The sequence below is a fragment of the Pristis pectinata genome, chromosome 10, assembly GCF_009764475.1.
Source record: "Pristis pectinata isolate sPriPec2 chromosome 10, sPriPec2.1.pri, whole genome shotgun sequence".
Taxonomy (NCBI): Eukaryota; Metazoa; Chordata; class Chondrichthyes; order Rhinopristiformes; family Pristidae; genus Pristis; species Pristis pectinata.
This window is the reverse complement of record NC_067414.1, coordinates 85,935,219-85,960,892: the sequence shown is the minus strand read 5'-3', so window position 1 is coordinate 85,960,892 and position 25,674 is coordinate 85,935,219. Positions and strand designations below refer to the sequence as shown.

The window sequence follows — 25,674 nt, the reverse complement described above, 5'->3', positions numbered from 1 at the left end:
ACTTTTGGTGTCAGGGGTAGGGTAGGCTGACCCTTGGGGCTGGGGCCAAGTATTGCAGTGTGTCTGAGAATGGATGGGCACAGCATAGTTCCAGCCTGCACAGATCTCCTGGATTTCTGTAAGGGTTGGCACGTCCACTCTGCCATGGTGCCTCCTGCTACCCCAATGGCTACATGGACTTGTGCACTGATCCCTTCCGTGCTGGAACCCAGAAAATGGAAAGAAATGTTGCAGCTTTTACTACTTCAATCCTTCATTTGTAGCCCAGAATCTAGGGTCAGTGGCGAAGCAGTAATACTGGCAGGTAACCACAGAGAAAGCTGCCCACAAAGACCTAGCAATATTTCTGTGGTAACAGCTTCCCCTTTTTTCTGATGTCAGCTTCTCTCGGGCATCAGTTGAACAAGATCCCTGATACCCCAGCTGGTCAAACAGCCTCTTGTTTTAATGTATTCTCAATAGTAATAAAGGAGGAAAAGAAAATGCAACAATAATTGAAACTTGCATTTAATTAAGATAAGCTGAAATATCAAAAATAACTTTGTTTAAAATATGAAAGGAATTGTTTTAAAATTCCTCGTACTCTGAAATATTTTGTGTGGGATTTATAATCCATAAATGTAAAATTATTTGTATATGACTTTAAAGATCATCAGGTACTCAGCTTTCATGCCACATGCAACAAATATTCTCAAGGCATTTCACAGTGAAACTCATTTATAAAAATTCTAAGTTCACCTTAAGTAATTTCCCTGGACTGGAGGAGGCTGCAAACAGCACAGCCTGTGGGAGAAAGGGAATTACAGAGAGCAGCTTCAGGATTTGGTAATTGGTTTATTATTATTACATGTACTGAGATACAGTGGAAAAACTTTGTTTTGCAAGCCATCCAGACAGATCATTTCAACACATCAGTACATGGAGGTTGTAGAAGGGAAAAGCAATAACGATGCAGAATATAGATTTACTGTTGCAGAGAAAGTGTAGTGCGGACAGACAAGGTGGTACAAGGCCATAATGATTGTGAGGTCAAGAGTCCATCTTATCGTACAAGGGTGCAAGGCCATAATGAGGTAGATTGTGAGGTCAAGAGTCCATCTTATCGTCCTAGGGGACCACTCAGTAGTTTTGTAACAGTGGGATAGAAACTGTCCTTGAGCCTGGTGGTACATGCTTTCAGACTTTTGTATCTTCTGCCCGATGGGAGGGGGAAGAAGAGAGAATGTCTGGGGTGGGAGGGGTCTTTGATTATGCTGGCTGCTTTACAGAGGCAGTCAGAAGTGTAGACAGAGTCTGTGGAGGGGAGGCTGGTTTCCGTAATGTGCTGAGCTGTGTCCACAATGCTCTGCAGTTTCTTGTGATCTCGGGCAGAGCAGTTGTCGTACCAAGCCGTGATGCATCTGGATAAGATGCTTTCTATGGTGCATCGATAAACGATAAATCGATGTCAACAGGAACATGCCGAATTTCCTTAACCTCCTGAGGAAATAGAGGTGCTGGTGCATTTTCTTGGCAGTGGCGTCTACGTGGTTGGACCAGGACAAGCTATTGGATTTACACATTCCATGAGCAAAAGTATGCACTTGGCCAGGGGTACAGACGGGGGTTAAGGCTCCTGCACAGGCAGAGAGTTTTCTTTGGATGAAAGTGGCTTTGATGAGCTGGACAGAATGGAAGTTGCTGAGCCCTTCTGTACATGGGTGTGGCTGGATGGATAAAGAGGAGAGGTTGATGCCATTGGTCAGGCAGTGAACAGTCATAGCGCTGCAACAAGGCTCACCCATATAGCATTTGTGCCTTTTCAAAAGGTTTGCTCTCTCACCTTCCTGGGAAGCCCAGGACTCAGCCTAGAAACTCATGATGCAGCCACTTCTGGGTTCTTGAATTTAATTGGTTTATTATTGTCACATCTGCTGAGATACAGTGAAAAACTTAGTTTTGCATGCCATCCATACAGATCATTTCAAAACATAAATATATTAAGGTAGTACAAGGGAAAAGCAATAACAGAATGCAGAATAAGTGTTACAGTTACAGAGAAAGTGCAGTGCAGTGCAGGCAGACAATAAGGTGCAAGGCCATAATGAGGTAAATTGTGAGGTCAAGAATTCACCTTTAACGTACAAGAGGTCCCTTCAAGAGTCTTATAACAGCGGGATAGAAGCTGATCTTGAGTCTGGTGGTGCGTGTTTTCAGGCAGAAAGCTTCTTCCTTTCTGTGGGGTGGCTAAAGGGAATGCTAGAGACAAGAGCTAACCCAGAAATAATTTCCATCCTTCAACCGGAGGCTTCAACCCGCCACTGAGAAACGGTGACCATTGACATCTTTTCAGCGAGTCTCTGGAGAAGGAGTCACCTTCACCTCTTCAGTGTCAGGTTACTGCTCTTTTTTAAGCACCTCCTTAAAGTCGTTTTGATTTTCAATTCAGTCATGAGATGTGGCCTGTGCTGACCAGGTCTGCGTTTGCTGTCACCACGAGCTGCCCTGTATTCCAGAGGCTTACTATGGGCCCTTTCAGAGGCCACTTAGAAGGCAACCAGGCACTGTGAACCTGGCATCGTGTACAAATCAAACCGAGTGAGGGAGCTGGGGATCCTTCCCGAAAGGACATCTGTGAACCTCAACGGTTCCTCATGACACAGAAGGAGGCTATTCAGCCCATCAAGTCTATGCCAGGTCTCATCAATCCCATTCCCTCACTTATTTCTCTCATACCTGTCATTAACTGCCCCCTATTCTCCTATCACCCACCTCCACACTCGGGGTAATTTACACCAGCCAATTAACCTACCAACCCACATGTCTTTGTGATAAGGGGGGAAACCCGAGAACCCAGGGGAAGCCTACATGGTCATGGAGAATGTGGGAACACCGCACAGACAACATCGGAGGTCAGGCTTGAACCTGGATCGCTGGAGCACAATTGTACAGCTCTCCTGCTGCACCATTATGTTGTAGTAATGGGTTTTGCATCAGCCTGGTCCTCATCACTGATACCAGCTTTTCATTCCAGATTAACTTAGTTAACTGAATTGGATTCTCCAGCTATTCTTCCTTGGTGAGATGCATGTCTCTGGGTCATCATTTCAGCCTCCGGAGTACCAGCTCAGTAATATGTGCTCTGTGTAGTACAGTATTTTGAAGTCACGCATGGAAGTCTATGGATCCCATCTGCAGGTGGTGGAGTTTGTACTGAGGTGAACGTAGGCTAAACATTCACCATCACTGGGTCCTAGTTCTGGAAACCTGCTGGACCTTCAGCAGAAAGACCGCAGCGGCTCATCACCATCTTCTCTAGGGCCATTAGGAGCGGGCATTTGCCAGTGACACCCACATCCCATGAATTGTCTACCCAAGAGGGGCTGTTGAGTTCATTTGTTAGATTCCTGATGGATTAGAGATGGGAGTAGTGTGAGATGGACCATTAGCTGTGTCTTGATGAATGGAAGAACAGGTTGGAAGGGCTGAATGGCAAGTGAGCAATTTTGGGCCCCATTTCTGAGGAAGGATGTGCTGGCCCTGGAGAGGGTCCAGAGGATGTTCACAAGAAGGATCCCAGGAATGAAAGGCTTATTGTGTGGGAAGTGTTTAATGTCTCTGGGCCTGTACTCGCTGGAGTTCAGAAGGATGAGGGGGGATCTCATTGAAACCTACCAGATATTGAAAGGCCTGGATAGACTGGACATGGAGAGGATGTTTCCAGTAGTGGGAGAGTCTGGGACTAGAGGGCACAGCCTCAGACTAAAAGGACGTCCCATTAGAACTGAGGTGAGGAGAAATTTCTTCAGCCGGGGGTGGCAAATCTGTAGTATTCGTTGCCACAGAAGGCTGTGGAGGCCAAGTCATTGGGTGTATTTAAGGCAGAGATTAATAGGTTCTTGATTGGTATGGGGGTTAAGGGTTACAGGGAGAAGGCAGGAGAATGGGGTTGAAAAAACAAATCAGCCATGATTGAATAGCAGAGCAGACTTGATGGGCCGAATGGCCTAATTGTGCTCCTGTATCTTATTGTCCTATGGTCTTAATATAAATTAGACATAAATTATACATAAAGTTATACCATACAGTGAAAAAAAGACTGCAAGTGCAAAACAAAGACACAATCAGAAACAAGTCCATGATAGTGCAAAGAGGTCGTCAGTAGTGTTCTGTTGCTGAGGTAGGATTAGGGTTGTGCAGGTCAGTTCAAGAACCTGATGGTTGTAGGAAAGTAGCTGTTCCTGAACCTGGTGGTGTGGGACTTCAGGCAGCACTAAAGCAGGCACTGGGATTTAAAGGAAAGGTCAAAAGCTCCTGCAGTCCAATATTGGAAAGTGATTTGTGATGTGAGGAGGCTGGGATTGCCCCTCAGAGTTCCTGAGAGGGGTATTGAATCATACACGGTCTTTCCCACTTCTTGTAATGAAATTCCCTCTGTCAACAGGTGGTACTTTGGCAAACTTGGCCGCAAAGAGGCTGAGAGGCAACTTCTGTCTGTCTGCAACCCGAGAGGAACCTTCCTCATTCGTGAAAGTGAAACCACCAAAGGTAAGGACTTGGCACCGCCCCTGGCTCCCCTCTTCCACTGCGCCCTACACCCTGCTAATTGCTTTACTCCAAGCAGCACTTCTGCCTTGGATTTCAAGACACATGAACCAGGATTCTAGCTCCTGACCAAATTCTTGCTGGAGTGCTAATGTGTAGCATTAAGAAATCTCCCAAGTACTAAATGTTGTAAACTGAATACAATTTAACTAAGTAAAATTCCACACAGATTTCGCAGTCAGTACATGGCTCTGTTCATCTTCTCAAAACTCATTCACCTCTTTCCCAAACACTCACAGGATAAAGTCTCAAAAGATGCTGTGTGGGATACCAACACACTTATGTACAAATGAGGAGTACGATTAGAAGTCAGTTCAGCCCACTGAGCTGTTTAATAAGACCTTGGCTGGTTTGAATTCTAATCCAAGTAACCTTTCACCTCCTTGCTTATCAAATATCTATCTACCTCTGCATTAGACATGTGCAAAGACGTTGATTCACTTTCTTTGAGGAAGAGAGTTCCAAAGACTCCTAACCCTCTGAGACCTTGTCTCTTTCTTAAATAGATGACCCATTATTTTGACCAGGCAGAGGCTGAGAGGCTGTTTCCACAGACGGGGGAGTCTAAAACTAGGGGCATAGTCTCGGGATAAGGTCTCAGTCATCTAGAACAGAAATGAGCACAAGTTTCTTTAGGCTGAGGGTCTTTGGAACCTCGGAGAGAAATCCACTATGTTGACGAGTACATTCAAAGCTGAGATTATTGGTTTAGTCGGAGTAAGGTGATCAGGGTTTGCGGATCAGATAGAAAGGTGGTCGAGGCACAAGATCAGGTTTGATCTTATTGGATAGCAAAGCAGGCTTGAAGGGCCAAATGCCCTACTCCTGTTCCTATCTCTTAGATTCTTATTTGTTTAAAGTCATGACACTAGCATTCTTAACATCATTTTAGGATTTTGTTTTGGCCCTACAGTTATTATTTGGACCTCCAGTAAGTTTGAGAGGATCGCAATGCTGTTGAACAGAAAAATAACTGCACAAAAGTTACTTATTAATAAACTTGGTCATTTTATGGTTTTCCATCATAGTGGGAGTCTTGGATCGTGTGTCCAAGTGCCTACAAGTGACTATGAATAATGTCATGTTGGTTATTAGCTATTAATGACAGAAAATTTTCATGTTTCGTATTTTGCTTGTGAATGGAAAGCCATTCAGCCCATTGTGTCTATGCCATCTCCCAAACGAATTCCATTATTATTTCCCTGTAACCCATTCTCCCTGACATGCCCATCACCTCCACCTTGATCCTTTTGCCACCCACCTAACACTGGGGGCAACTTACAGTGGCCAACTAACCTACTGGCACATCTTTGGGATGTGAGAGGAAACCTACACGGACACAGGGAGAAGAGGCAAACTCCACGCAGACAACATCAGAGATCAGGATTGAACCCATGTCTCTGGAACTGTAAGGCCAGAGCTCTAACCACAGTGCCAGTGGTAACTTATTTTCAGAACCTCCGTGGCTCACACACCCTCCTCCGGCACCCAGATATTTGTGTTTCAATTCTGGCCTCATTAATCACTGCCCCATCTCTGGCTTTACCTTCAGCTGCTAAGGGTAGAGAGATTAAAGGAATTCCTTTCCTTAAACCTCTCTACCTTTCTGAAATGCTGGAAGAACGCAGCTGGTCAAGAGGCATCTTGGGAAAAAGAAACCAGGCACCTTTCTACAGTTGCTATTGACTGGCTGAGTTTATCCTGTATTTCTGCGTTTGCTCCAGATTCCAGCGTCTGCAGTTTTATCTGGAGACACAAGAGATTCTGCAGATGCTGGAATCTGGAGCAAAGGCGGAGGGCGAAGTATCAGAGAGGGACTTCTGGCTTCTGCCCTCTTCCAGTCTTGGTCTCGACCCGAAACGTCAACTGTTTATTTCCCTCCATAGATGCTGCCTGACCTCCTGGGTTCCTCCAGCATTTTATGTGCTTTGTAGTTTTATCTGTTCTCTGCCCTTCTCCCTGCGCATTTTCCTTTACAAAGTTCTGTAAAACCTACCTCTTTGATCAAGCTATTGGATATCTCCTTGCATGGCTCGGTGTCAGATGATAACCCGTCTGTAATGTTTCTTCAGACATCATGTCATGTTAATGGTTTATACTGTATAGGAAAGGAAGCTGCTGTTGTTGTCACATTAGCCTCATTAACTTTTCTCACATCCAAGAGGAGGAAGGTTGAGCGAAGCTAATATTCTGACTTGGTAAATTGCCAGGTCATTTTAGGTGACGCAGCTCTTGTGTGTGGCTTGACGTGATTTTAAAAGACACAAGAGTATATCCGTGCGTACCACTGAGCTATATCTTGGTGCCACTTTATTTGATACATGCAGGTGCCTATTCTTTGTCAATACGTGACTGGGATGATACAAAAGGAGACCATGTTAAACACTATAAGATTCGCAAACTGGACAGTGGTGGGTATTATATAACGACCCGGGCACAGTTTGAAACACTGCAACAGCTGGTTCAACATTACGCAGGTAAGCAGTAATTTGAGTGTTTTAATTGTGACCATTAAATATATAACCAAGTTTTCTTGCATGCTTTTGTGGCTAAAACGTTAAAGAAAAGAGGATACTACATCCTTTAGAAATGTAAGACCTTTCTGAAATATAAAGGTTGGCTAAATTATATCATCGTCTCTGTTACTTTAATTTATATTTAAAACTTACACAAGGAAAGTATAATGTAATTAATATTTGTACTGTTGGGTAAGTATTCAGTGCAGGGGTGTGAGTACGCCACAAAGTGGGTTCTTGTTTTGCAGTACTGAACACAGAATCAAGTAATGGTCTGTTTAAGTGTGCTGAACGGCTCATTTCTGTGTTTTATGTTACTCTGTCATCCTTGTCGATCCCAGCAATAAAACCAGAAAATGCTGGAAATACTTTGCAGGTCAGGTTGCTGAGGGTGAGAATTGGAGTTAAGGTTCTGAGCCCATGGCCTTTCAAATGACCTGAGTATGTCCAGCATTTTCACTTTTTATTTCAGGTTTCAGGTACGTGTGGTACTTTGCTTTTACTGTTACTGTTGTAATTGCAATCCCTCAACCTTTTAATGTTTGAACGGTGACATGACCTATCACCTGTTGATCTGTGACAGGGAGACTAGTGAACATTGGATCAAACTGCCCAGTCCAGGACCTTCATTCTGCACCAATCACCCAGGGCGATCACAACAGCTCAACTGCTGGCCTCCCAAGATCCTTGTGGTTGCCCACAGCCCCAGTTCCTTCACCATTAAGTGTATCTGGCTGAGCATTCCATTTGGGGGGGGGGGGGGGGGGAAGGATCTGGAAGGAAGTCATAGTCATTTTGCTATACACTACAGAAAACAGGCCCTTCAGCCCAACTGGTCCATGCCAGCCAAGTTGCCTAACTGAGCTAGTCCCATTTGCTTGCATTTGGCCCATATCCCTCTAAACCTTTCCAATCCATGTACCTGTCCAAATGTTTTAAATGTCATAATTTTACCCGCCTCTTCTCGTTACTACCATCGGGGAGGAGGTACAGGAGCCTGAAGACCACACTCAATGATTTAGGAACAGCTTCTTCCCCTCTGCTATCAGATTTCTGAACTGTCCATGAACCCATGAACACTACCTCGTTATTCCTTTTTTTTCCGCACTATTTATTTATTTTTGTAATTTAAAGTAACTTTAATGTCTTTGCACTGTACTGCTACTGCAAAGCAAGATATTTCACGGAACACTACTTCGTTATTCCTTTTTTTCTCACACTATTTATTTATTTTTGTAATTTAAAGTATTTTAATGTCTTTGCACTGTACTGCTACTGCAAAACAAGATATTTCACATCATATAAGTCAGTGATAATAAACCTAATTTTAATTCTTTCCCACTTCCTCTGGCAGCTCATTCCATATATGTATCACCGTCTATGTGAAACAATTGCCCCTCAGGTCCCTTTTAAATCTTTATCCTCTCACTTTAAACCCATCCCCTCTAGTTTCGGACTTCCCTACCCTGGGGAAAAGACTGTGGCTATTCAAATCTATGCCCCTTGTGATTTTATAAACCTCTATAAGATCACCTTTCAGCCTTCTATGCTCCAGGGGGATAAAACCCTAGCATATTCATCCTCTCCTTATAACTCAAACCCTCCAGTCCCAGTAACATCATTGTGCATCTTTTTTGTACCCTTTCCAGTTTAATGACATCCTTCCTTTGGCATGGCGACCAGAACTATACGCAGTTTTCCAAATGTGGTCTTACCAGTGTCTTGTACAGTTGTAACCTGTTGCTCCAACTCCTGTACTGAGGTAGTTAACTTGGCTTCCCACTCCTTGCTGCTGTCCAAGGACTCCTATGGGAGGGCTTGCTGGATGTTCCTTTCATAAATTAGTTCTTGGATGTGCGTGTTGCTGATAAGGATGGCCTCAGTTGCCTGAGCACGTGGTTCAGACCTCATCCGTCCACCTGATGGAGTTTCTCCTACAGTACTGTTCTGGAGAGAGCTCTGAATGAAGCCTGTATCAGGCTTTGGCTCTTAACCCTCTCATGAACTAGATTCAAACAGCAAGAGGAGTCCCTAGGATGAAGCTTTCATGGGCACCCCTGGAGGCAAACTCCAGCACCTTCAGTAGAACATTTTGATTTTTTTATACCCTTCCCTGCTAGAAGTTCTGGCATGCCACACCCCATTACAGACGGCTAAGCTAGTGCAACGTTGCCAGACTAGTGGTTGATAGCCCCAGAGACAAAGTTCAAATCCCACCAAGGGCAGCTGGGGAACTCAAAATGAGCTATTAAATAAGTCTGGAATCAGAAGCTACAGCATTGAAATTACAGCATGCCACATAATCCCATCTGGTTTATAAATGTCCTTCAGACATGGCATCCTTGCCCACTTGTCCTATATGGGATTCAACCCACCATTGTGGCTAATCGTAACAACCTTCCAAAATGGCCCAGCAAGCCACTCAATTCATGAGCAATAAATGTAAGCCTTGCCAATGATGCACACTTTAAATGAGTGAATGAAATAACAAAATCACTCTATTAATTAAAATGAGTTTTTTTTGATGTTCTGCTCAATTAGCTTTTGCCCCTTACTCGATGCACCTCCACCGATCCCCAACAGGAGACCTGTACCTGTGAGCAGTAGGCTGCTCCCCTAGACCTCCCACCCCCGTTTGTATCTCAGCCCTGGAATGAGCCATCCATCCCTCTTCCCTGCTCCATCCATGGGGCCAAGTGGACAGTTTAAATGGTTTGCACTCTGGAATCCAAACCACCACCCTCAGCACTGGGAATCCAGTCTCAGTCCATAGAAAAATAACAATGTTCAGTACTGTTGATGTTTTTATTTAAGCTGTGCTGTATATCAATTACATAATATTACTGTAAGGCTGGCATTCCAAATGTGATCTTGTTACTCTCAGTTCAATGTGTATTGATCTGTTTACACCTGCTGTAGTGCTGCTCATTTTGATTGTGTTGTTGCAAATGCCTTCCATTTGGCAAGGAAGTACATGGAATAGATGTGTGGGGGGAATAAGGGTGGCATTGTGATAAATCACACAAGCTACTTTTTTTTTCTTGATTAATGGTGCAATTCAGAAAAAGAAGTTGCACATTTTATGGGAAAATGTAAGATTAGCCATGGAGCACCTTTTCCAGAGCTGCTTTTTCATTTGTAGGAAAAGACTAAATGTTTGCTGTTTAAATAGTTTCAGTGTCGGTAGATTTTGGAAGACTTCATATTGTACTTTTCCATGGCATTTTACAGCAATTTTTTTTTGGCCCGTTTTGTGATGAGCTAGTCAGGGAGTACATGCCAAGATCCCACAAGCAGCAACGTGAAAATGACTAGATCATACAATACAAACTGAGGGATAAACATTGGTCAGGATGCTGATCCAATGACCCCCGATGGTCCCTGACGAGGTGCCATGAAAATGTGGAAACACTCAGCAGGTCAGGCAGCGTCTGCAAGTGATGAGCAGAGTTAACCTTTCAAAGACCCTTCGGCCTGAAACACTAACTCTGCTTCTTTTGCCACACATGCTGCCTGACCTGCTGAGTATTTCCAGCATTTTCAGTTGTTATTTTGGACTTACAGCATCTGCTCGTTTTTCATTTAGTGCCCTGCAATCTTTTGCATCCATTGGAAACAATAGACCAGGCCTAGGGAACTGCACCTCTCTCACCACAGGAGATAGAACATAGAACAGTACAGCACAGGGACAGGCCCTTCAGCCCACAATGTTGTGCTGAACTAATTAAGCTAATGACACCTAATCCCTCTGCCTGCACATGGTCCATATCCTTCCATTCTCTGCACATTCATGTGCCTATTAAAAGAACCTCTTAAACACCTCGTATGTGCCTCCACTACCATCCCTAGCAGCACATCCCAGGCACCCACCACTCTGTGTGTAAAAAAAACTTGCCCCACACATCTCCTTTGCACTTACCCCCTCTTGCCTTAAGTGTATGCTCTCCAGTATCAGACATTTCAACCCTGGGGGGAAAAAGTACCAGACACCTACCCTATCTATGCCTCTCTTAACTTTACAAACTTCTACTGGGTCTCCCCCCAGCCTCCACCACTCCAGCGAAAACAACCCAGGTTTGTCCAACTTCTCCTTGTATCACATGCCCTCTAATGCAGGCAGCATCCTGGTAAACCTCTTCTGCACCCCCTCCAAAGCCTCCACATCCTTCGTGTAATGGGGTGACCAGAATTGAATGCAATACTCCAAATGCAGCCTAACCAGTTTTATAAAGCTACAATATAACTTGCTGATTCTTGAACTCAATGCCTCCACTAATAAAGACAAGCATGTCATGCGCCTTCTTCACCACCTTATGCAGCTACCTTCAGGGAGCTATGGACTTGGACCCCAAGATCCCTCTGTACATCTAAGAACCACACTGAAGTGTCAGCTGGTGCTCTGTGCCTTAGTCTCTGGAGCGGGTCTTGGAACCACAACCTGCTGGCCTCGGAGATGTGTGACATGCCTCCCCCTTTTCTCTATAAGCTGGTCTATTGACAGCTGCAGGTCTTGTGTGTACTCTATGGCCTAACACATTTAAAATTCTAATTGGTTACCAGATGGCCTACATAGCTCCTGGGAGAGTGCCTGTTACCCTGGTCTAATGCAGGCTCCCAAAGAGTTGCTGTTCAGTTAAATATATTCAGGACACATCAGATTTGCTTTTTTTATATGGCTCACCAGCCAGCAAATAATTTTTGTTCATTAAATAGCCAGTTAGCCTTTGTGAATCAAACCCCACTGACCTACTAATTAACCATATAAACAGTGTGACAGGTGATCTATCTCGATGCATTTTGCTCTTGCTGATGTCACAGAGCCTGGACAATTTATTTGCTTCTCTCTCTCCCCCCCTCTCTCTCTCTCTCTCTCTCTCTCTCGTCTCTCTCTCTCTCTCTCTCTCTCGTCTCTCTCTCTCGTCTCTCTCTCTCGTCTCTCTCTCTCGTCTCTCTCTCTCGTCTCTCTCTCTCGTCTCTCTCTCTCTCGTCTCTCTCTCTCTCGTCTCTCTCTCTCTCGTCTCTCTCTCTCTCGTCTCTCTCTCTCTCGTCTCTCTCTCTCTCGTCTCTCTCTCTCTCGTCTCTCTCTCTCTCGTCTCTCTCTCTCTCGTCTCTCTCTCTCTCGTCTCTCTCTCTCTCGTCTCTCTCTCTCTCGTCTCTCTCTCTCGTCTCTCACCTGTGGCTGTGTGCATTTTTTTGTTGTACCAATGACTCTGCCCCAATCCTTCCCCCCCCCCCCCCCCCCCGCCCCACCCTTCCCGCACCCTATCCTCACCCCCTGCAGAGCGCGCCGCTGGTCTCTGTTGTCGCTTGGTCGTTCCTTGCCATAAGGGCATGCCGAGGCTTGCTGACCTATCTGTGAAAACCAAAGACGTGTGGGAAATCTCCCGGGAATCTCTGCAGCTCATCAAGAGGCTTGGAAATGGGCAATTTGGGGAAGTCTGGATGGGTATGAAACTGGAACGAGTCTGTACCTGTCCCCAGATACCTGGGGTGGGGACAGGGGAGACGCTGAACACAAGGAGCGATGGAAGGCAGAACGGGGTCAGTGAAGTCAATCCAAGTGCGCACAGTCAGCTGTGCGGATAAAGAATCTGCACAGAATCATGATGGTCCCATGGGTGCTATTGCTACCAATTCTGCCGCTTCCAAGAGAAATATTCTCATTGAAAATGGCTCTATGGCAGAGAAAAGGTTTGATTGGTCACTTCCTTGAAAAAAATAAGGCAGTAAGACAGTGCCTTGGGAAATCCTGCGACCTTTAATTTCCCTTGAGCTTCACTCGACCACTTCAGCTTCCATCCTCCTGAATGCATGAGCTTCATTGGATTTTAAAACCTCTTCCCTTGCATCTATTCTCCTCAGAGTCAGCTGACGGCCTGTGCTATAACTTAACAACTGTTTGCACTAACTCAACTCCGCAAACTGTTGGATTAGCCAAAGACTCTTGGGAAATTTTACGCGAGTCCCTAAACTTGGAGAAAAAGCTTGGTCAGGGATGTTTCGCCGACGTGTGGTATGGTAAGGTGGACAAGAAGCTTTCTCCTGTAATCTTCAGATCTTTGTAAAGGTTCATTCGAGCACGAAGAGTGGCCCTCTTAAGCAAGGGATGCCCAGGGTCCTGGTCGGTCTCGGGTAGCAAGTTGTCTGCAGCATTTTATTACTTAATTGATCTTTAATGTGGAACACACCGTACAGCATATGTCAGAGAGCAGTGGTTATTAGGAACACTCTTCCATTTCAACCTAACCCACCCACAAGTAGCTGCCCTTTAGTGGGAGTCTGGAGCAAGGAAGCATAAACAGAGCTAGGCTATTAAAGGTGATAACAGGAACAGCCTCCCTCAAAGAGCTGTAGAATGAAAAGTTCACGACTGGGATTAATGAATGTTGCTAGATGTGACACAACTACCAAGGGAGATGAGATGCAGATTGGCTTGCGTGAAATGGCAGAATAGAACAGAGGGGCTGAATGGCCTCCTCCTGTTCCTTTGACCTGGTAACAATGCACACGAGATCAGGTTCCCTGTGACAGTCACCAGACTGGTGGTGGGATTTGCAGACTGTGCTCAGTGGCTGGTTCTGTTCCCACCACCTCCCCCCGCCCCCCCACCCCCAACCCTGCCTCTGATACAGGTACACACCCGCTTTAGTTTGATGGCGAACCATACAACATCCCTGACCATCCGCAGCCTCCGAGATCCAACTCAATTGTTTCAAACTTCAGCAGTTTTGCTTCTGTACGTGGTAGGTTAACACTTCACTCTCCCCCTCACTCGATGTAAAACAGACTCTAAACTCTGCACCTCAGCTGAAGTGCTTTGAAGCCCAGTTGGACTCTCACGCTGAAGCCACCGTTTTCGGAGAGGCTCGCCAATGGACTGACGTCATTAAGGTTGTTTCATGTGATCGGTTCCACATACGGTGCTTTAATAGCATGTAACATTGGCTTAATGACAAACCATTTTTGGCTTCATCCCCAAAACTAAAATGGATAATTAACCCAAGTGGCTGTACATCTGACTCAGGTGATGCATGTACATTGCTATTAGTTAGTGTGTGTAAAGTATGGCTGAAATACCCTTTAAAAATCCCACGTGCATGCAGAATAAGTGGTTATTCCTCTCCCATCCTGATCTTAAAGCTAACCATTAAAAAAGACCATTGTAAATTCATCAGTTCCATTTTTATTACGAATTATTTTAACTTTCTGTAAGTGAATGCTTCTCTTGTGTGTGGTTTGGAAAAGGTACATGGAACGGAACCACAAAAGTTGCAGTGAAGACACTGAAACCAGGGACCATGTCTCCCGAGTCATTCCTTGAGGAAGCTCAGATCATGAAGAAATTACGGCACGATAAGTTAGTTCAGCTTTATGCCGTCGTCTCTGAGGAGCCCATCTACATTGTCACTGAATACATGAGCAAAGGTAATGTTGCCATAATATATTTAACCAGTCATTTTATTTCTATTCTTCATGAGTTCTCCTGCTTCCTGTATTCTTCCAGGATAGGTTCCCCATTGAGTTTATACACTTTTACATCCTGGATACATCTATTTAATTGTAAACAATGGTCGAGGATGTAGACTTTGAGACTTGAAGCTTGTGTTTTGTATACTTGCAATCCAAACTTATAGCAAAGATATGACCATAGAACTGATGTGTTGAATTCATTGCTTGCATTTTGAAATGGCTGATACAATAAATTAGATGGGAGCAGTAACGCTGTTATGAAATAGTGTTTATTGCTGTAATCTGTGGTGCATTCCTTGAGTGGAGAGAGGTGGTGGAGAGTCCAATCGTTTCCCACACCTGTTCCCTGCAGTCTCTCCAAATATCATTGGTTTGTAGGATCTCAAATTCCTTCCAGACTTCCAGCAGCATTACTGTGTAACAAATTACAGCCATTCTTTGATTTACAAAAATGCCTTAAATGAAATTTTGTAAATCGAAAAGGCTGGGTGAAATGCACTCTAAGTATTCTGGCTGCAGTGTATTCCTATGGGCAGAGAGTGGATAGCTATTCGTTGTAACGGAAAACAGCTTTGTAAGTTGAAGATACATACCTAAAGAGTAAATGGTATTACAGTGAATTTTATAAATCAAGGAATTACCTGGACGTCCATATCTGACATCTGACACTCCCAGCGAGAGCCGCCTGTGCTTTGCAGCAAGGCCAGATTGTAAACAAAAATGTGCTGAAGTAATTTGATAAGTTTTCAAAGTATGCGATACACATTAACTGGCACAAATGGTCCTGCAATAACACACATTCATTTTGAATTTGCGCAAAATACTGAGAAAGGATATCTTAGCACAAATATTTCACAGTCCAATTGGGTGGTGTACTGGTTGCTCATCTCCTTGAAGGAAGTGAGCTGTGTTTATTGGAATGGAACTGTATATCATTCTGTAGATGAGGAGCAATGCTACTCAACAGGGCAGATCATTGTTCTAGTATGAGGCACCTCCCAAGCAAAGCAAATTAAATGTGCTTTTTATAAAAATGACTTGAAAAATTGCAACGCGCATTAACAAAGGGCGATGTATTTCAAAGGCGTTTGCGGGTTGGTTGGTATTATGCATCTGATTTAGGCAGGCTTTTTAACCCAATTTTCCTGCACTTCTGGGGAATCTGTCCACTGAACCAGCCTCAAGTTAGGTCATGTACAGGGAAAGCTAACCCAATCATTTGAATAGGGTGGTGGTGGAAGCAGGTACGTTGGTCAAATTCAAGAGATTGCTAAATAAGCATATGGGGCAACTTAAAATAGAGGGATATGGAAGAGGTAGAGGTTAGATAGTTTTAGGCGAGGTTTAAAGGTCGGCACAACATTGTGGGCCGAAGGGCCTGCATTGTGCTGTGCTGTTCTATGATTCTATGAACAGCTATGAGAGACAAAGTATTTCATTTTCTTTGCAGGAGTTATTTAACTGTTTTTAATTGTTGGTCTAAAATATTTTAAGAATTTTAGTTTCTTTTTTAAACATTTCAGAAATGCTTTAATTATGTGCCTTGTAATTGTCTTTGAGTCATTTTAAATGTTTCCGAACATCCGACACTCAAAAGCCTTCAAAAGGTTTGACAGCTGGCAAAGGCCAATTAGAGATGGACAATGAATACCATTATTGCCAGTGACAACCACACCCCATCGATGAATAAATTAATAAAAGGAAGTTGTATGTTCTTTTACTAGATGAACAAAACTTGGGGTGTAGAGTATATGATTGAGCCTTTGGGCGGGACAGATTGGCTCCCTGCTCTTTATTCTAGGCACATGGAGTCTTTACGTAGATGTACAGCATAGAAATGGGCCCTTCGGCCCACCATGTCCATGCTGACCTTTTTGCCCAGCTACACTAATCCAATTTGCCCGCATCAGGACCATATCCTTCTATGCCTTGCCTATTTAAATGTCAGTCTAAATGCCTTTTAAATATAGTAATTGTATCTGATTCCACCACCACCTCCTTGCAGATATCAAACACTCTCTGTGCAAAACAAAACCTGCCCCACAGATCCCTTTTAAAATTCCTACCTCTCACCTTAAACTTAAGCCCTCTTGTTTTTGATACCCTTACAACAGGGAAAAGGAGTTTGAGTACTTGGAGTTTGTTTGAGTTCTCTGTGATCTTTTCTATGGCCATCAGTAGAATCGCTATCCATAGTGGAGCAAAGAAATATTCTGTCTCTCAAAAATCTAGATGAATGGCATACAAAGCAAATTTCTTCACTGTATCTCAGTACATGTGACAATAATTAGCGAATTTACCAATTTAATCCAATGCCTCAGATTGAGTTAATACAATCAGTTGTATGAGGATGTGCTGAGTGAATCGTGTCATTCACACAAAATTGGGTTATTGTTAAAAGTTGTAGAACCAAATAGGAACCAAATCTCTGTGCCTTCCCACCACATAATGGGCAGAAAATGTACCCCATCGCCGGAGCATCACTACAAAAAATTTTCTGAATCTAACAAGAGGCCACTCGGTGGCTTCAGAAGATAAGGTAGGGCCATGGATCATTGCCCACTCCCTCATTCCTGTGCAAGATGAAAGGAAAAGCACATGGCTGGAAAGCCGGAACACATTGTGAAGAAATACTTCCCAAGGGTTAAACCAAACAGCTATAAGCAAATAGCACAGAGCTTCCCTGCACATTAAATAATCCATTTCACCAGTTTCAAATGGCTCTACTTAAGCACTTAAGGTGGATATCAGACACAATGCTGCCATAAGCAATTTTATCAGGTCAGTGGCAAATCTTGGAAAGCTGTCAAATCAAGCTGCTCAACGATTAGTTTTGCTTGCCTTTGATGATTGGTGAAATGGAATCCTGCAATTCTTTTTCTTTCGCTGTTGGGCTTTCTGTGTTTCTGCACGAGGTCCCTCTGGCTTTTCCTTTCACGGTCACCATTGACCTTTAATTCAACTGGACCAGCCACATAACCCCGCGTCCCATCCCTTTTCTCTCTCCACCTGATCTACCCAGTTCCTTCTAAACCCACCCAACATCCCCAGCCCCCATCACTCGTTTCTTTCCCCTCCTCCACCCACTCTGTCTGCCCATCACTGGTTCCCCTTCCTTCTAATGTTCCCATCTGCCCTCCCCACCTCCGTTATTTGGTACCTTGCTCCACCTTCCTCTCCTATCAGATTCCATCATCGGCAGCCCTTTGTTGCCTCCACGTACCACCTCCCAGCCTCTGTCTCTATTTCTACTCTTCCCTCCTCCATTCACCTATCACCCCTCCTCACCTGGATCCACCTATCACCTGCCAGCTCTTGCTCCACCCCTTCCCCCCACCTTGTTATACTGGCTGCCTCCCTTCAGTCCAGATGAAGGGTCTCGGCCCAAAACATCAACTGTCCATTTCCCCCTGCAGATGCTGCTCGACCAGCTGAGTTCTTCCAGCAGTTTGGTTTTTGCTCCAGATTCCAGCATCTGCAGCCTCTCGTGTCTTCGGCCACATAAGTACCTTGGCTACAAGAGCAGGTCAGAGACTGGGTACCCTGCAGCAAGTGACTCATCTCAGAGAGTCATCCAAGCTCCGAAACAGGCCCTTCAGCCCACATCAAGCACCCATCTATAGTTATCCCATTTACCAGCACTTGGTCCATTGCCTACTCTGCCCTGACAATTCAAGTGCTCATCTAGATACTTCTTAAATAACACGAGACTCTCTGCCTCTACCACCCAATTGAGCAGTGCATTCCAGATTTCAACCACCCTTTGGTTGAAAAAAAAATTCTTCTTCCAGATCCTCTCTAAACCACCTGCCCCTTACCCTAAACCTATGCCCTTTAGTTTTAGACGCCTCTTCTATGTGGAAACTTTACTTCCTATCTATGTCCCTCATAGTATTGCATACTTTTATCAGCTCCTCCTCTGCCCTCTTCACTCCTGATAGTCCAGAGCCTTTCCTCCATCTGCAAAGCACAAGTCAGGAACACCCTCCACATCATCCTTCTGAAAGAGCAACAACTCTTAAGAAGGATGGCATCATCTGGGACCCAACAGACAGATTGGTAGCCCGTCCACTGTCCTAAATGTTCATCCCCCTCTCCCGTCAGGGCACAGTGGCAGCAGAGTGTACCATCTACAAAATGAAGTGCAGTTACTTGCCCAGGCTGCTCCAGCAGCACTTCTACCACCAAGAAGAAGGGCAGCTGGTACACCAGCGCCTGCAGGTTTCCCTGCAAGTGACACGTCACCCTGATCTAGAAATGTATCACTGGTCGTACATCATCGCTGGAGCTAAATCCTGGAACTTCCTGCTCCAGAGAGCAGAGCAGGTGGAGTCATTGAATATTTTTCAGGCTAAGATAGACTTCTGGTCTATGAGGGAGCCAAGGGTTATGAAGGAAGTGAAGCTGAGGACAAGATCAGACCAGCCACGATCTGATTGAATGGTGGGAGTTGGCTCCTGGAGTCATATCAGTGAATGGTTACAATGAGGAGGGAGGCCATTTGACCTGTCATCTCCGTACTGGCTCAGTGTAAGAATAATCCAGCCAGTCCTGCTCCTCCCCTCAATGCTACAACTGAATCTGTATCCACCACTGCCCCCAGCAGTGCATTCCTCACCCTGATGACTAGCTGCAGATAAACTCTTTCCTCAGGTCACTTTTGGTTCTTTTTGCCTTCGCCTTCATTCTATCTCCCCTCATCCTTGACCACCCCACCCATGGGAACAGTTAAGACTCCCACCTACTCTGCCTGTGAGCTGTGAGGTAGAAACTCTACGAGTTCTGCCGCTCTGGATTTCCAGATTCACCTTTGCTGCCATTCTTTCCTCGTGCTCTCTCTTTGCCTCTCGTTTCCTTTTTTTAACCCCCTCTCTGGGCTTTCTGCAATCAGCCAGTTCTCCCCTGTGTTATCACCCGGGCATCTGTCTCACACCCTTTTTTGCTGCTGTATTTTACACTCTATCTACGTCAAACACAGAGCTCTGGCTCTATTTGCCCACGTAGGAGTAAACCTAGATTGCAGATGAAACATCTCCACCTTAAAGGCTTCTCATTGTTCACTTATAGTTGTGCCCGGTGCCCCTTGATCCAAATTTACCCAGCCTACTCCCCATTGTTATTCCTTCTCTTCTTTATATTATTTCACATTTTCTTGTGATATAGGAGGAGGCCATTTACCACACTGTCTATGGCTGGCTCTTGGAGCAATCCCATTTCCCCCACTTAATTCCCTGTAACCCACTCTCTCTTGTGCCCAACTCTCCTGCCACTCGCCTACATGAGGGGCAATTAACCTACCAACCTGCACGTCTTTGGGATGAGGGAGGAAACCGGAGCAGGGGGTGTTTTGGGGGGGTGGGTGGGAGCCCACGTGGTCACAGGTAGAACATGTAAACTCCACACAAGCAGCAGCAGAGGTCAGGATCAAACCCTAGTCACTGGAGCTGTGAGGCAGCAGCACTACCCTGCCACACCATTGAACAGAACCAATTACTGGGCGTACACTAGAGGGAGTAAGTTATCTCCTTACAGTGAAGGAAGGTGGAAAAGCCGGTTACGTGAGGGAGTGGAACAATATTCCTCCCCACCCTCCTGACAAAGGAAAATGCAAGTACAGTGCGGTGGAGTCAGCAGATTGCTGAGACTGCAGCGGAAAGGAAAAGTCATTAAGTCTGCAGCAGATAAGAAGGGCCTTCGTGCAGTACCCTCTCCATTGCTCATTACCTATATATAAAACAGACAGAAAGCAACTGACCTTGTGCAAAGTGTGCATGAGTAATACTTTATATAGCTCATCACAGTGATGTAAGGAGTAATTGTGGTTGTTTGGTTCCATAAATAAGGACCAAAAAATCCTCCCATTCTACATGAGCAAATAAAAGCACTGTCAGAGTTTGCTAAATTACCAGCACTCAATAGATTTTTCCATTTGTCTGCCATCCAGAGAGTGTTTGATCTGCCTTTGCTTTATAACTCTCCCAGTGGTTTCCTCACCACTCCCCTTCTGTCAAGATTGGCTGTGAGTGAATCTGAGCTTCGCTGGCCCTTCCAGCATCACCTGCCTCAACACAGCGGTTAACTGTGCAGGGGAGAGGAGCTTTCTGTCTCTGCAACCCATCTACTGAACCCCAGCACAAGCAAAGGTCCTGGGAATGCAGCTAGAGGTATAAGCAGCAACAAACAATCTGCTGGAGGAACTCAGCGGGTCGAGCAGCATCTGTGAGAGGAAAGGAACTGTTGACTTTTCAGTTCGAAACCCTGCATCAGGACCCGAAACATTGACAGTTCCTGCCCCCACACATGCTGCTCACTCCGCTGAGTTCCTCCAGCAGATTGTTTGGTGCTCCAGATTTCAGCATCTGCATGTCTGGTGTCTCTCAGAAGTATAAGCAGGCTGTGGCCAAAACCGCACAGACACTGGCACTAACCACAAACACACTGAAATCAACCTGTACTGTTTGCCAAAACATTCTGCCTAACCTACTTAGATCCAGATAATTTACTCCCAATTTATAAAACATTAATTTGATAATCAGCAATTATTTTATACAATTTGTGATCAATCATAGAATTTCCTACCTTGAGGCTGCCTGTGTCTTCCATCCCAGTTGATTACATGAACTATTTATTCATTCTCAAGAGATGGGTGACACTGTCCAAGTTGCTGTTGGTTGTCCATCACTAGTTGGCCCATTAGTGTAATGTTGGTTTGCTTTCCTGAACTATGTAGTCCATTATTCAACATGAGCCTAAGCTCTTCAAACACACATGCAACTGTATGTTTAAAAAAAATCATGGAATTCAAGGCAATAACAATCCCACAGTAAGAAAAACGTGTCTTTATTGGTACGTGTTTTCTTGAACCAAGGGGTGCTAGAAACTACAACAGTCCTTCCTTCATTGTTAGCAGAGCAGTGACATAAACCAACCAGAGCCCACGTAATGTTGGAGACATTCCTTCCACAAAGCCACATTGACCCATTAAGAAATTCACTTGTGTTTTCTGAATACCAAAACTTGAATTCGGTAACTGGATTTTAGTCCATTGTTTGGTCTCTGTATGAGTTCCAGGATTCTAATCTCACTGTTAATTTCACAGGGTGTCAATGTTTCAGATATATTAGGAATTATTAACATTGTTCATATTGCACAGGCACTGACTCGGGACTTCATTATGGAAGTTACGTGACGTGACTGATTAACAGTTCATCCCCGAGAAACAAAGGACTGCAGATGCTGGAATCTAGATCAACAAAACGATGATGCTGGAGGAACACAGCAGGCAGCATCCATGGAGAAAAGCAGGCGGTCAACGTTTTGGGTCAGGAACCTTCCTCAGTCCTGAAGAAGGGTCCTGACCTGAAACGTTGACCGGATGCTACCTGGCCTGCTGAGTTCCTCCAGCATCATCGTGTTTTTCAGCAGTTCATCCCCAACAGCTGGATAGCTCAGAAGTCTCCAGTTGTTCCCTGGGATCATACTGCAACGAGCATCAGCTGCTCCATAAGACCATTGATTGGGTGAACTGGGCCTGGGATCCTACTGGAGTCTGCTGAACTTCCAGCATGACACAACAAAAATTAAAAGGGAGGAGTTGTCGGCCACTCGGCCCCTCAAGCCTGCCCCACCATTCAATATGATCATGGCTGATCTATGCTGTCCTCAACTCCTCTTCTGCGCCAGTTCCCCATAACCCTCAATTGCTCAATCTTTCAAATATTTATCCATTGTCACTTGAAATGTATCTGATGATCTGTTCTCCACCACTCACAAGGACCGAGAATTCCAGAGATTCTCTACCCTCTGAGAGAAGAAGTTCCCACGCACCTTGGTTCGAAACGACTGCCCCCTTATTTTGCAGCTATGTCCCCCTGTTCGTGATTTTCCCACTCGTGAAACAGCTAACCAGTCAAGCCCCTTAGGATCTTACATACTTGAATAAGGTCACCCCTTATTCTTCTAAACTTCAAGGAATACAGAGCCATCTATATCTCCGTCTACATCTAACTCCATCTACAAGTTTGCAGATGATACCACAGTTGTAGGCCGTATCTCAAACAGCGATGAGTCAGAGTACAGGAAGGAGTGTCATAACAACAACCTTTCCCTCAATGTCAACAAAACCAAAGAGCTGGTCATTGACTTCAGGAAAGGGGGCGGTGCACATGCACCTGTCTACATCAATGGTGCTGAGGTCGAGAGGATTGAGAGCTTCAAGTTCCTGGGAGTGAACATCAACAGCCTGTCCTGGTCAAATCACGTAGAAGCCGTGGCCAAGAAAGCTCACCAGTGCCTCTACTTCCTCAGGAGGCTAAAGAAATTTGGTTTGTCCCCTTTGACTCTCACCAACTTTTACAGATGCACAATAGAAAGCATCCTATCTGGACGTATCACAGCTTGGTATGGCAACTGCTCTGCCCAGGACCACAAGAAACTGCAGAGAGTTGTGGACACAGCCCAGCACATTACGGACACCAGCCTCCCCTCCTTGGACTCTTGTCTTTACCTCTCGCTGTCTTGGTGAAGCAGCCAGCATAATCAAAGACCCCACCCACCCAGGACATTCTGTCTTCTCTCCTCTTCCATCGGGTAGAAGACACGTACCACCAGGCTTAAGGACAGCTTCTACCCCACTGTGATAAGACTATTGAACAGTTTCCTTATACAATGAGGTGGACTATGACCTCACCATCTGCCTTGTTGTGACCTCGCACCTTATTGCACTGCACTTTCTCTGTAGCTGTGACACTTTACTCTGTACTGTTATTGTTTTTGCCTGTACTACATCAATGCGCTCTGTACTGACTCAGTGTAACTGCACTGTGTAATGAAATGATCTGTACAATTGGTTTGTAAGACAAGCTTTTCACTGTACCTCGGTACAAGTGACAGTAATAAACCAATACCAAACTGTCTAGCCTCTCACCAAATTGAAATTTTGGTATTAAAATAATACAAGTAAGTTTCTTAATGGGTCAATGTGGCTTTGATGGATGGAATGTCTCCACCCTTATGTGGGCTCTGGCTTGTCCACACCACTGTCCAACCCTCTCATTCCCAGGAGTCAGCCTGGCGAATCTCCTCTAGACTGCTCCAATGCTCCTTTATCGGTTTTTAAGGGAGGGGACCAAGACTGTAGCCTCACCGGTGCACTGTGTGACTGTAACAAAACCTTCCTATTCCTGATCTCCAACCCCTTCACAATAAAGGTCAAAGTGCCGTTTGCTGCCCTAACTGCTTGCTGGACCTGCTCATTAACTTTTTTTATGATTTGTGCACCAGAACCCCGAGATCCCTCTCATTTACAGTCTCTTCATTTAGATAATAATTCACTTATTGATTCCTCTTACCAAAGTGCATGACCTCGCACTTCCCCACATTAAGTTCTATTTGCTAGGTTTAAACCCAATCATTCACTCTATCTATATCCTGTTATTCATGAATTCAATCCAAACTAATTCTATGTTACTAACTAAAGCTTCTATATGACTCAACACTGCTCTGTTGCCAACTAACATATTCCAAGGGCCATGAATATGTACCGTAGGACACAACATAAAGCATCTTTGGAGGAGATTACTGTGTAATACCAGCACCTTTGCACACAGTATATTAAAGGATAGCCCATGTGAGGCAGGCACGGTAGTGTAGTGGTTAGTGTAACGCTATTACAGTGCCAGCGATCCGGGTTCAATTCCAGCCGCTGTCTGTAAGGAGTTTGTATGTTCTCCCTGTGTCTACATGGGTTTCCTCCGGGTGCTCCGGTTTCCTCCCACATTCCGAAGGCGTACGGGTTAGGAAGTTGTGGGCATGCTATGTTGGCGCCAGAAGCGTGGCGACACTTGCGGGCTGCCCCCAGAACACTCTACACAAATGATGCATTTCACTGTGTGTTTCAATGTGCATGTGACTGATAAAGATATGATTTTTTTTCTTTAAATTGTACCGCTAGGAATGCATTGATAGTAAAAATATAAAACCTTACTTGTTTCAGGAGTTGTATGTAAAAATATCTGTGAAATAATGTAATTAACTTGCAAAGAGAAAAGACCAACTGAAAGCCTTCACTTTCTTCCTCATTTCAGGAAGCCTGTTAGATTTCCTAAAAGATGGGGAAGGAAGAGTTTTAAAGTTGCCCAACCTTGTGGACATGGCAGCACAGGTGAGGAGCAAATAGAGCTCTAGAGCAGGTTTGTTTTTTATTTGGCTTTTTTCCACAATGTAATTAAATTCACTTCTGTTTTTGATGTGGAACAGGTTGCCGCTGGCATGGCCTACATCGAGAGGATGAACTACATCCACAGGGACCTGCGATCAGCCAACATTCTGGTCGGAGACAATCTAGTGTGCAAGATTGCTGATTTTGGATTAGCGAGGTTGATTGAGGATAATGAGTACACAGCTCGTCAAGGTGGGAAGTTTGTGCATAAGATTTCTTTATATTGGGAAAAACATTCTTCACAGCACATTTATGACTACAAACTTAAAGCAATACTTTTTCTACAACTGAGTGGCTGACATGATGGTTCAGCACTTGGTGCTGCTACCTCACAGCTCCAGGGAGCCCGGTTCAACCTGGACCTCAGCTGCAGTCTCTGTGGAGTTTGCACGTTCTCCCTGTAACCACGTTCTAGAATTCCACCACCCCCTCCCTGAATTCCTCAATGACACTGTCCTTCTCCATAGTGAATACAGATGAGAAGTACTCATTTAAGACCTCACTTGTGTCTTCTGGCTCCGCACACAGATTGCACTTTGCTCATTACACTTTCCCTGGTTACCCTCTCGCCCGTTAATATATTTATAAAATTCCTTGCAATGTTCCTTTATCTTGCCTACCAGTGCTATTTGTGCCACCTCTTTGCCCTCCAAGTTACCTTTTTTAAGTACCCCCCCCCCCGACACTTTATATACTCTTCTAGGGTCTCCACTGTTTTCATTTCTCTAATACTGCTACAACCTTTTTTTCTTTACCCAACTCTGTGTCCCTTGACGTCCAGGGTTCCTTAGACTTGTCCACCTTTCAGCTGTATGTTGGCCCTAAACTTTTGCTGTGTCATTTTTGAATGACACCCACCGGTCATCTGTAGACTGACCTTGCGAG

The 25,674-nt window shown here is 44.8% G+C and overlaps 1 protein-coding gene across 8 annotated transcripts in view; it reads left to right on the top strand.

Annotated features, from left to right (window-relative positions):
• Positions 1 to 25,674, top strand: part of LOC127574818 (tyrosine-protein kinase Fyn) — a 198,771-nt gene that overhangs the window by 165,695 nt on the left and 7,402 nt on the right. For 6 of the 8 annotated variants that reach the window (XM_052024201.1, XM_052024202.1, XM_052024203.1 and 3 more), the window contains 6 exons: positions 4,424 to 4,527; positions 6,912 to 7,061; positions 12,382 to 12,546; positions 14,346 to 14,525; positions 24,656 to 24,732; positions 24,828 to 24,981. In XM_052024201.1, coding sequence (XP_051880161.1) covers positions 4,424 to 4,527; positions 6,912 to 7,061; positions 12,382 to 12,546; positions 14,346 to 14,525; positions 24,656 to 24,732; positions 24,828 to 24,981 — 830 coding nt within the window. Of the gene's footprint in view, positions 1 to 4,423; positions 4,528 to 6,911; positions 7,062 to 12,381; positions 12,547 to 12,962; positions 13,119 to 14,345; positions 14,526 to 24,655; positions 24,733 to 24,827; positions 24,982 to 25,674 lie in introns of all 8 variants that reach the window. The other 2 variants (XM_052024209.1, XM_052024208.1) reach the window with 2 other exon arrangements.